The following is an 11,492-nucleotide window of genomic DNA, read 5'->3' on the forward strand; positions in this document are numbered from 1 at the left end:
GGAGAAGTCGGAGGTTGACTTCAGATGTCTTCCTCTACTGCGTTACACCCTGGTTTTTTTGAGACAGGGTCTCTGTCTCATTAGACCTGGATCTCATCAACGGGCCAGTAAGCCTAGTGATCCCCTTGTCTCTCCCCGATAGTTCTTGGGTTCCAGGTACACGCCACCTCACCCAGCTTTTTATGTGGGTGCTGGCGATCTGAACCCAGACTCTCATGCTTGTGCAACAAGTGTTTCATTGACCGCATGAATGATTCTTGGAAGCATGATGCTAAGTGACAGCCATCGAGGAGTAAGGAACATGGGGAGAACTCCATTTGCGTGTAACACGCAGAGCAGGCAAATCCACAGAGACAGAAAGTAGGTTAGCAATTTCCCCTTAAGCAGATGAATGGGGAGAATGGGGAGTGACTGCTCGCAGGTGCAGTCTCTTTAATGAGGTAAAGTTCTAATTAGCTAATGGGGATTGTTTGTCTAAACCTATAATCATCTATGATCCTCTGAATTGTACACCTTACAAAAGGTCAACTTTACAAATGAGTCATATCTCAATAAAGCCAGGAATTTGTGCCTGGCACTATAAACTTGGTCACAAAATCATGCCTAGGGTGGACATAGTCCCTGGGGGTGAGCCTACTATTGTTACTTTGCTAAATGGACTTGCTACCTTACTTCAGCCCTAAGTGGGACATCTGCAACATTGTTTCCAAGGCCCAGGAAACTGCGGAGGAGGGGGAAGGGCCACAGGACAGGGAAGAGAGCTGCAAAACGCTGTGTCCTGAATGTGACACGGCTGTTGTTCCTACAACCCAACAGCAGCCGTGCCTACCTGCTTAATGAATGCCCAAAACTATTCCACCACAGCTCAAAAGGCTCCACCCCTCCTTAAGGAGCCATAGGTAGCTAAGAGTGGCTGGGGTCGGGTGTCCTTTTCCTTAATGGTGTAGCCCATGCTCAATTGCCCTAGCTCAAGGAAATAACCCCTTCCCCATGCTCACACAGACACCCCTTACAAAGGGCACGCACCGCCATTCCCTCATCCTTTAAAATTAATTCTAACTAGGCTAAGAGTAAAATGATCTAGAGACAGATTCTTTTTTGTTTGCTTTTTTTTGTTTTGTTTTGTTTTTTCCAAGACAGGGTTTCTCTGTGTACCCTGGCTGTCCTGGAACTCGCTCTACAGATCAGGCTGGCCTCAAGCTCAAGAGATCTGCTTGCCTCTGCCTGACAAGTGCTGGGATTAAAGGCGTGTGCCATAACCACCAGGCCAGAGAGATTCATTTAGCTTAAAGGATATTTGCTAAGATGTCGTTCGAGGAAGAAAACAAACACACATGTGACCCGTTGTAGCCTGTATGCTTCTGGGGTATGGTGTGGCCATTAAGGGGCCCCAAGAGTTGGTTCAGTGGGTAACGGCACTTGTACCCACATGGCAGCCCACAGCTGACTCTAACTGCACCTAACGCTCCCTTTTGGCTTCCTCAGACAGCAGACATACTTGTGGTGCCCAAACAGACATGCCGGCAAAACACCTGCCGCAGAAAATAACAAAATAAATATTTTTTAAAAGACAAAAGCAAATTGGTCAGGGAGAATATGATACTTATGAATTATGTACATTCATATAATAAAGGATATTTTAAAAGGTGGAATTTTTAAAATTCATATAATAAAAATGCTTTAATGCCTTGAGTAAGGGCGTCACACACGGTGGTGCACTCCTTTAGTCTCAAAACTCCCAAGGCAGACACACATAGGTGGGTCTCTTCTATTTCTAGGTTAGCCTGGTCTACATAGTAAGTTTCGGTGTAGCCAGGGCTACATGATGAGACCCTGTCTCACAAAATCAAAAAAAAAAAAAAAAAAAAGGTGGGAGGAATAAGTAATAAGTGAATGAAGAAAAGAAACAGAAAAAGAGAAAGGGGTTGGTTGGGGAGCAAATATGATCAAAGTACATCATATAAAATTATGAAAGTATATAATTTTTAAAATATACACAGCAGGTTGGGGAGCTGGTTCAGTGGTTAAGAGCGCCTGCTGCTGTTGCCAAGGACCAGAGTTCAGTTCCCAGCACCCACTGCGGGTGGTTCACAACTACCTGGAACTCCAGCTCCAGGAGAACTGATGCCTCTGACTGGTGAGGACACCTGGGCCCATGTGTGCAATCCTGTTCACAGACACAGGTGACACACACTAACAATAAAATAATCTTTAAACAAATGGGGATAACCACCTATGGGAAAAGGTATTCAGTGTCAGCAAGAAACAGGGCATGTGCTCGCTTCGGGAGCACATGGAGTAAAATTGGGCAGATACAGCGAAGATTAGCATGGTCCCTGCACAAGGATGATGTGCAAATTCAATTGTGTTCTCCTTTTAATTCAGTTGAGGATCCCAGCCCACTTGGGGTGAGCTTTCCTATCACAATTAACCCAATCAAAAAGTCCCTCCGAATATACAGCCAGCGGCTTGTTCCTAGGTGATCAGATTGTGTTCAGTGGACAATCCACTCTCCACCATAGCCACAGAAGAAAGAGTTGTTCATGTTTTTTAAAAATTATGGATAAGTAGCGTATAACTCATGAAATTCCAGGACAGTGTACCCCAAAACGCAGATAATGGCTCACCATAGAACAGTAGGGCCCCAGCGATTCTTTGTGCTGGAATTGTCCCACCAATTTCAAGGCATTGGCAATCCCCAGCCTGCATGGGGCATTAGCCAAGCAGTAGAATCCCCTGCATTATGACAATTACCACTTCACTACGCTCCCCACTTTAGATGCAGAAGGGCACCACACCTGCGTGTGTCTGTGTGTGTTGGCGGAGGTGGGGGGGCGGGGTGGAGGTGGGGGTGGACAGTTCATCTCTTGAAAGCTTCTTTTTCCTCACTGGCTGGCCTCTTTTAGTTTTTTCCTCTAAAGACGTCTGTGAAAGGGAAATGACCCCTCCCTCTTTTGCAAAGGGCTGACAAAATGGTGACTTAGATGCCAGCCTTCAGTCCACCCAATCCGTGTGGCCGAGGCTAAGTTTGCTCGTGCGGTTAAGTAAATAAAAGGGGACTTAACACCATTGCATGGATGCCACACTTCATTTGAAAGGCACCAATACCAGGAAGGATTCAATTAACCGAGACTGACATTGTTGCAATCTCCTTGATTCTGTTTCAAGTGCTGGTAATAGTTACAAGATTGCGGCATCCTCCAATTCACACAGGTCACGCACTGGGCTGTTACTAGCTTGTAGCAAAACTGCAAAAGAAACCCCTATAATTTGGTTTCGACATAGTTACCACGGCACAACCTCGAGTGCTAGTAGGTTGAGCTACAGGCACTCCCCCTGACCCCGGCAGCCAATTATTTCATTTTTTAAAGGTTCAAACAGAAGTCATTTTTTGCAACGAAGGGAAGCAGGTATGTCTTAAGGAATGGGATGGCAGATGTCAGAAACACACCCACGGTCCTCCATCTGCAGACAGTCACCATACTTCATGATATTCAAAAAAGAAACAGCCGCATCTCGATCCAGATGCTAACTTGTGAACAAGTAAGTATCTTAGGATAAAGCATGTGGGGCTAGAGAGACCGTTCAGAGGTTAAGGATGCTCACTGTTTGGGACTGGAATTCGGTACCCACGTCAGGAGGTTCACGGGTATGTGAAACACCAGACCCAAGGGACCCAATGCCCTCTTCTAGCCACTGCGCTCACACACACACACACACACACACACACACACACACACACACACACACAGCGGGGGGGGAGCACGATCAAAAGCATGCATGGGCAGAAAGAGGAAGGGAGAGGTGTTACAGCGTATGATGTATGTCAGCATGTTCCTGAATATGGATGTGCACAGGTTACCACCTTGTATCCAGTTTGTTTGAGGCAGGTTTCTTTGTTGTTTGAAGCTACGTATACTACGGGCGAGCCAGCCTGAGAGTTTCTGGAGAGCCTCCTCCTTTTGTCCCACTGCAGGAGTGTCAACGTCACAGACACACCCTACCGAGTCTGGCTTGTCATGGGTTCTGGGGAATCTGAATTCAGTCCCTCACATGGCATGTCATTTCAGGTGATCCTCAGCACTTTGAATTCACACGGTCCTCCTTGCTTGCACACAAATGGCACGCACCACCGATGACAACGTGAAGCAGCAGAGCTCTGAGGGGAGGTGCCCTCAGAATGTTCACAAATAACATAAATCTATGCTCTTTAGCCAGCTGGATAGATAACGGGGAGATCAGCTACTGTGCCTCGTCCTGTTAGCCAGAGCCAGAAGCATGTTCACCGTCCAGTGCAGGGGTGAGAGAACACTGGAAATCCTGCAAAACTGTCACAGCATCTGTCTTAGTTACAGCTCTACTGCCATGAACAGAAACCATGACTAAGGCAACTCTTATAAGGACATTTAATTGGGGCTGGCTTATGGGTTTAGAGGTTCAGTCCTTTATCATCAAGGCAGGAGCATGGCAGTGTCCAGGCAGGCATGGTGCAGGAGGAGCTGAGAGTGCTACATCTTCATTCAAAGGAAGCCAAGGAGCAGAGTGTCTCAAAGCCCACACCCCACATTACACACTTCCTCCAACAAGGCCACGCCTCATAATAGTGCTGCTCCCCAGGTCATGCATATTCAAACCACCAAAGCAGCCATGCAAATTAGGGCTGGAGGGATGGCTCAGTGCTCTTGCTGAGCAGTGAAGAGGACTGGGAGTTTGGATTCCAGGGCTACCATGTAACAAGCTGGCAATGCACCTGCACACATACCTGTAACCCAGGTCGGGAGGGCATGGAGGCAGGAGGGCCACTGGCTTCTAGCCTAGCTGAGAAAATGCAAGCCCCTAGATTCGGGGAGAGACCCTGCCTCAAAGAGATAGGGAAAGTGACAGAGGACACACTAGGCCTCTTCGTTCACACACACATGCACATATACCCACCCACCCTCCCACACACATGCACACACATCAATAAGTAAACTTTAAAAAAAGTGTAAACAGCAGACCACACATAATGAGGATAAAGTATAAGAGGAGGTTTTTATTTTTTTTAAATGGAAAGACAGACTGGAGAGATGGCTCAGTGGTTAAGAGCACTGGCTGCTCTTCCAGAGGTCCTGAGTTCAAACCCTAGCAACCACATGGTGGCTCACAACCATCTGTAATGAGATCTGATGCCCTCTTCTGCTGTGTCTGAACACAGTGACAATGTACTCATATACATAAAACAAACAAATAAGTCTTTAAAAAATGTTTTGAAGTGGAAGGACTAGAACAATAAACCAATTTTTAAAAATTATGTTTTCCTTATTTGAGAGAACATACCAGGTACTCCGTGTGCAGGAAGAAAAGATCTTCACACAAAGCCATGTCACTATGACGGTTATACAGAAAAAGAACATTCTAATGGGATGGGGAGATGAGTTGGGATTAATGAGTTGGAATTAACCTTTTCTTTTGAGAAAGGTTCTCATTTCAGCACAGGCTGCCCTGGAACTTATGTAACCAAGGATGACCTTGAACTCCTGACCTCTACTTCCATCTAAGTTACCCTATGGGTCAGTCAGTCGTGAGGTGTTTGCCAAGTCATAGGTCAACTGGTACTGGTCTAGCCCAAGCCACCTGATGGCTATCATGGAAAACAGGCAGTGCTGGACTTCAGTGGTCCATGTATTGTTTTTCTTTTGCTGTGATAAATCACATGACTATGGCAACTTATAGAAGAGTTGATTTGGTTAGGCCCCCATAATGGCAGAGCTAAGGTGTGGTGACAGAGGCAGGAAGTTTGAGGTCTCACATCTTCAACCTCAAGCAGAAACAATTGGGAATGGCCCCAGGCTAAAACTCACCTCTGGTGCATCCTGCAACGAGGCTACACCTTCTAAGACTCCAAGTTGGGAATCAAATTTCCAAATATCTGAGACAACAGGGGACATCTTACTCAAACTATCATGGTCTAAGACGCCAAGGCTTCATCCTTTTGGGGGCACAGTTTCTAAGATCAGCAACCAGCTCCAAGAAGCAATACCATGAACATCTTATTCAGAGACAGCGAGGTAGCTCAGCAGTGAAGGTGCTGACCGGGAAGACCCTTCAATCCCAGGGACCAACGTTGCACTGAGAACTGATCCCCCTCATACTGACCTCTGACCTCCACACCCATGCCTGCCAGATAAACAGAATAAAATAAGAAATCTCCAAGAGATCTAAACACGGCTACCATCAGGTATAGAGACAGAGAGAGAAATTTGCATTTTCCTGATTTGGCTATTTATTTACCTACTTACTTTGGTATTTTTTGAGACAGGGTTTTTCTGTGTAGCTCTGCCTATCCTAGAACTCTGTGAACTAGACAGGCCTTGAACTCACAGAGATCCACCTGCCTCTGCCTCCTAAGTGCTGGGGTTAAAGGCGTGCACCACCACTGCCAGCTCAGGGATGATTTGACTCCTGATGTTTGATTCCCAACACCCATGTAGAAATCCGGGTGTGTTGGTACATGTCTATAATGCCGGGGTTCGGGGTTTGAGACAAGTGGATCTCAGAGGCTCAACTAAACGCTCAGGTTCAGTGAGAGATTGTATCGCAAAAACTAAGGTGGAGGGCTGGTAAGACGGCTCCATGGATAAAGATGCTTGCCGCCTATTCTGACAACGTGCTTCAAATCCCAGGGATAACCTGGCGGAAGGAGCGAATAGACTGCCATTGTCCTCTGACCTCCACGGGCCACGCCCCCTCCCAAATAAAGAAGGGAAATATGAAGACATTCGCAGGTCTCTCTCAGGAATCCACCACACCAGGATGAACATAGCCACGCATGCCCACACATACACCAAAACCCAAAACCGTACTAAGGAGCTAGCTCTCCGCAGCCTATAGACCCATGGCAACCCATGAACGGTAGATGAAGGGTCCTTTACAGTTCTTTTGCTTTCATGTTTTCTGAAAGTGCGTCACAGAGAGCATGCAAAGTGGTGGTGGTCCGAGCCATCCCGCAGAAGCCCCAGATCAGTCTCTTGAGCGTCTGTTTGCTTTGCTGGAGCAGGAGAGCTTGCCAACTCCCTCACTCATAGAGCAAATATTTGTAGAGCTCTTTACGCCAGGTCAGGCCTTGCTCTGTGACTGTATAGGGCTGCAGATACCCTCGGGGCTGCCTGGGCTAACCACTTTGGAGATGAGCTAAGCCAACACGTTCCCAACTTTCTGTGGAAGCTGATTGGGTGGGTCTGGGGTGCATCTGCGCACGCTCCAGCAAGCTCCTGGCATCCACACAGGGACTGCTGAAGGTTTCTCAGAGGGTTCATGTACGCCTCAGTCACTGTACACCACGACCCCCCTCCCCGCCCCCTGCCCCTCTAGCTTTCATTTGGGCTGGATTTGAGTTTTACAAAAGCTTCCTTGGGTCCGAGATACAACAGAAGGGGGACTCCTATTAGACTATGGGAGTCGACACTCCTTAGCAGGTAAGAGTAGAAAGCAAGAAAAAGGTAGGCGTGGGTTTGAATCTCAGCTCCACCACTATAAACTTCCTTCCCCTCTCTGAACCTCAGTTTCCTCGCGTGTAAAATAAGCTTACTTGCAACCACCTTCACAGGAGAGCGCTTCAGGGACCACACAAACTCAGAAGCCTCTTCAGGACTGACACCCTGGCAGAGGGCGAAGACAATAGATCGTGGCCGCCACAAGTAGTCAACAGAACTCCAGGCGGAAGGCCCGGCTTCCCAGGAACAGCATGTACAAGCCCAGCCTCCCTCCGAGGCACGTGCCCAGCCCCCACCAGGATGTACTCGGGTCCAGTACAGCGGTTCTCAAGATCTCAAAGAGTCCGAGATTCTCAGATTTATTCAGGGAAATGTTCTTGATTCATCTCAATTTGACTACAGGAAGACAATTATGAAAAAGCTCTCTCCTTTATAACTCAGGAAAACGTTTAGAACTGGGGGTGCGGCTCAGAGGTAGAGCATCCGACTGGCACGTGAAGCTCTGGGTTCCAGCCCAGCACTTTGGAAGGGTCAGTTTGAGAAAAGTTTTGTTTTTAGGGACCCATGCACGTGGAGATCAGGTGAGGTAGGCCCTAGGTATTCTGGACACCCATGATCAATAAGTGCCCACCAAAGTATCCGGCTCTCAGGAAAGGCCATCACCGTCGAACGAAAACAGCAAAAGCTGGGATGCCTCCCACAACAGACATCCTGAGGGTCACGACCCCGGTCCCCAAGAGAGCCTCAGGCGAAAGAACCTGGATGTGAGTTTTACACTTTACAAAGAAGTCGAAGCTGAGCTCAAGAGTGTTCCCGGAGTCCGCGGGAAGACCGGAGCCAGCTCGGTGGGCGGAGCTGGAGGCGCGCGAGCTAGCCCAGTCCACCTGCCTCCCTCCGCCCGGCCCAGCCCGGCCCGGCCGGGCCCGACACTTACGATCTCAGCTATGATCAGGAGCCCTGGCGGGGTGCGGAGGAACTCTCGGTCGTAAGCGAAGCTGCTGCTGGTGGTAGAGAAGTTCTCCGCGAAGGAGCTGGAAGTGGTGGTGACCGTGTGCGAGCGCCCGCGCTGCTGCTCTTCCATGGTCGCGCCGGGAGCTGGCCCGGGTCCCCGGGGACCCTACCCCCACAAAATGAATTCCCTGGGCTCAGGGTCGCAGGCCAGAGAATCGCGGCTGATGGGAAGCGGGCAAACCCGGGTGATTCCCCAGGGTCAGGTCAGCGAGTGTCCCCACACGTCGACGCGCGCACTCCGGGTTTGCTCCCGGACCCGGGAGCGGGATCGCTGGCGACCGGTGGCTGCGGACGGCGGGGGAGGGGAAAAAGGGGAGGGGCGTAGACAAGGCGGGTGAGGGCGGGCACTCCGGGACCTCCCCTCGGGGGCGCCGCCGCGCGGCCACAGCACCTGTCTCCCGCGGACTGAGAGCTCTCCGGGTCGCTAAGGGTGAGCGGCACCTCCAGGTCGCACTTCTCCAAGCTCGGGCCGCAATCAGGCTCCGCCCACCTAGGGCCACCAGACTTGGACCAGCTTCCTCCCACCTGGCCGGACTGGCAACAACAGGGCCTCTTAAGGAAACCCAGGCCTCCAGGGACGTGGAGGCTCCCGGACTCAGACAACCAGGCGGATGGGGGAGGAAGGCTAGAATTGTGACCCAACCAGACCTAGACCGGGGATCGATGAGAGGCCACTCGGGCAGCCCTCACCCACTCCGCTGCAGCTGCCACCAAAGCCAGGCTCTGTTTCCTGCCTCTCCTGTTGGAAACAATTTGAGGAACCAACTTAATCGCCCGGGAATGAGAGCGAGACGTCTCCAGGGACTCTCCACAGCTTTGGCGAGGATTAACTGGAGCACGGAGAGGAAGGGAAGGTGGGGAGATGTTCGGGGTTCCTGGTCAAGATGTATCATTATGACGGATCTCATTAGCCTTGGAGGGGGGAAAAACGTATTTCAAACTTGAAAGGAACCGTCTGTGCAAAGTGATGTTGATGACAAGCCAGCTGTGTTTCTTGGGGTCAAGGAGGAAGGGATGGACATCTCGTTGGGTGGGCAGCTGTGTGCCAGTCAGGTGAGGGCTGCACTGAACCCTGGGTACTTGTGTAATTAGCATGAAGTTACTGGGTCTGCTCTACTGGACCTCAGTGGTATCACCCGTGTTTCAAGACAGACTTTGATGGACGATGGACATCTGGCCAATAGGATCTGCTTCCCTGCGCCTGTCCCCCTTCCTGTTTTGTGAAGAGTGACAATAGACAATTAATCTGAGCCCACCAGCTGGGTTTTGGCTCAAAGCGAAGGCATATCAGATTTTAAAAAGTTGTCAGAAGGTGCATCCTGTAGGTGGATCCAAAAAGAAAGCACAATCAGCAAGCTAATAGGAGTTAGTTATGGAAGATGGTGGTGGTGCACTCAAGAGGCAGAGGTAGGCAGATCTCTGAGTTCAAGGCCAGCCTGATCTACAGAGTGAGTGCCAGGACAGCCAGAGATACACAGAGAAACCCTGTCTTGAGGGGTGGGGGCGGGAAGAGTTTAAACCTGGAGCATCCCTAGGAAAACTCTGGGGTGAAGCGTTTCAAGGATATGCCAATAATTTCAGTGCGGTGGCTCATACCTATAATCTCATTAGCGGGGGAGCTAAGGCAGGAGGATAGCGTTCAAAGCTAGCTTAAAGTTATAGGGTGAGTCCCTCTCAAACAATAGTCTGTGCTACCTAGGGAGCTCAGCCTGGATACAGAAACCCTATCTCAAAATAGGGTTCGAGGTCATTTTGGGCTCCACAGAGGGGTTGACACCAGGCTGGGCTACATAGTGAGACTCGCTCTCCCTTCCCATTCCCAATGAAATAAAATTTTTCCACGAGGCACCACCTACTTGCTACCATATGAATCAAGTAGGGCTGGGATTAAAGGCTTGGACCACCACACCTTCATTTATATAATTGTTTGTATTTCATGTGCACCGTAGTGTCAGATCCCCCTGGAACTGGAGTTACAGACCTTGTGGACTGCCATGTGGGTGCTGGGAATTGAACTCACATCCTCTGGAAGAGTAGCTAGTGCTCTTAACCACTGAGCCACCTCTCCAGCCTCGGGAATTCAACTTTTAGACTCCACAGAAGACCAAACTACTGAGGACAGAGCCAGGAGGCTGCATGGGGATGAACCTCCAAAAACCGAGTGCTCAGAGAAATTGCTAATGGGGCTTGGGAGAGACGCAGGCATCTGGAGGAACCTGAGGCAACGGGCACACCACACACCCAATACTGAAAACGTGGTCTCAGCAACTCTATTCATAATACAAAGGACACTCCCTCTCTGAGACCCGTGGGGCAGGATGGCTTTCAGAATTCTGGTTCTTCTTTATTTTTGGAAGGTAGACTAAGGGGCTGGAGAGTTGGCCCAGGCACAAAAGCGAGACTGTTCTGACAGAAGACGGGAGTTGGGTTCCCAGCACCCTTGTCCAGCAGCTGATAACCAACTGCAGCTCTAGGTCCAGAGGATGCAGCGCCCTCTTCTGGATTCCTCAGGGACCTGCACTTCATGTACGCTCACAAAGACACAGAAATGTACAGAAATCTTTAAAAAGGTAAAATAAAGGGCTGGAGAGATGACTCAGTGGTTAAGAGCACTGACTGTGCTTCAGAGGTCCTGAGTTCAATTCCCAGCAACCACAAGGTGGCTCACAACCATCTGTAATGGGATCCGGTGCCCTCTTCTGGTGTGTCTGAAGATAGCTACAGTGTGCTCGAATACATAAAACAAATAAACCTTTTTTAAAAACAAGTAAAATAAGTATATATGCCATTTTCTTTGTGTGTGTGTGTGTGTGTATGAATGTGTGTGCATATGTGTGTGTAGGGGGCGAGTTTGTGGGAGTGAGTGCACGTGTATGAGGCCAGGGAAGTACATTCACTGTTGTGTTCTGTCACTGTGTTATTCCCTCGAGACAGGGTCTCCCACTGATCCTGGAGGTAGGTCGGAATCCAGCAAACCCAGTGATCCTCCTGTATCCACCTCTGATGGTG

The 11,492-nt window shown here is 49.5% G+C and overlaps 1 protein-coding gene and 1 non-coding gene across 2 annotated transcripts in view; one reads left to right on the forward strand and one right to left on the reverse strand.

Moving 5' to 3' along the window:
• Cmtm8 (CKLF like MARVEL transmembrane domain containing 8) overlaps positions 1-8,956 on the reverse strand; it is a 55,029-nt gene extending 46,073 nt beyond the window's left edge. Inside the window, exon 1 of the mRNA XM_032911016.1 lies at positions 8,407-8,956. Within this exon, the coding sequence (XP_032766907.1) occupies positions 8,407-8,553 (147 nt within the window). The 5' untranslated portion in view covers positions 8,554-8,956. The remainder of the gene's footprint in view (positions 1-8,406) is intronic.
• LOC116908323 lies at positions 2,275-2,381 on the forward strand. Its single transcript, XR_004388880.1, has one exon. It is a non-coding gene; the product is annotated as a U6 spliceosomal RNA (small nuclear RNA).
• Positions 8,957-11,492: the final 2,536 nt, after the last annotated feature.

This window comes from Rattus rattus, chromosome 8 (assembly GCF_011064425.1).
Source record: "Rattus rattus isolate New Zealand chromosome 8, Rrattus_CSIRO_v1, whole genome shotgun sequence".
NCBI lineage: Eukaryota > Metazoa > Chordata > Mammalia > Rodentia > Muridae > Rattus > Rattus rattus.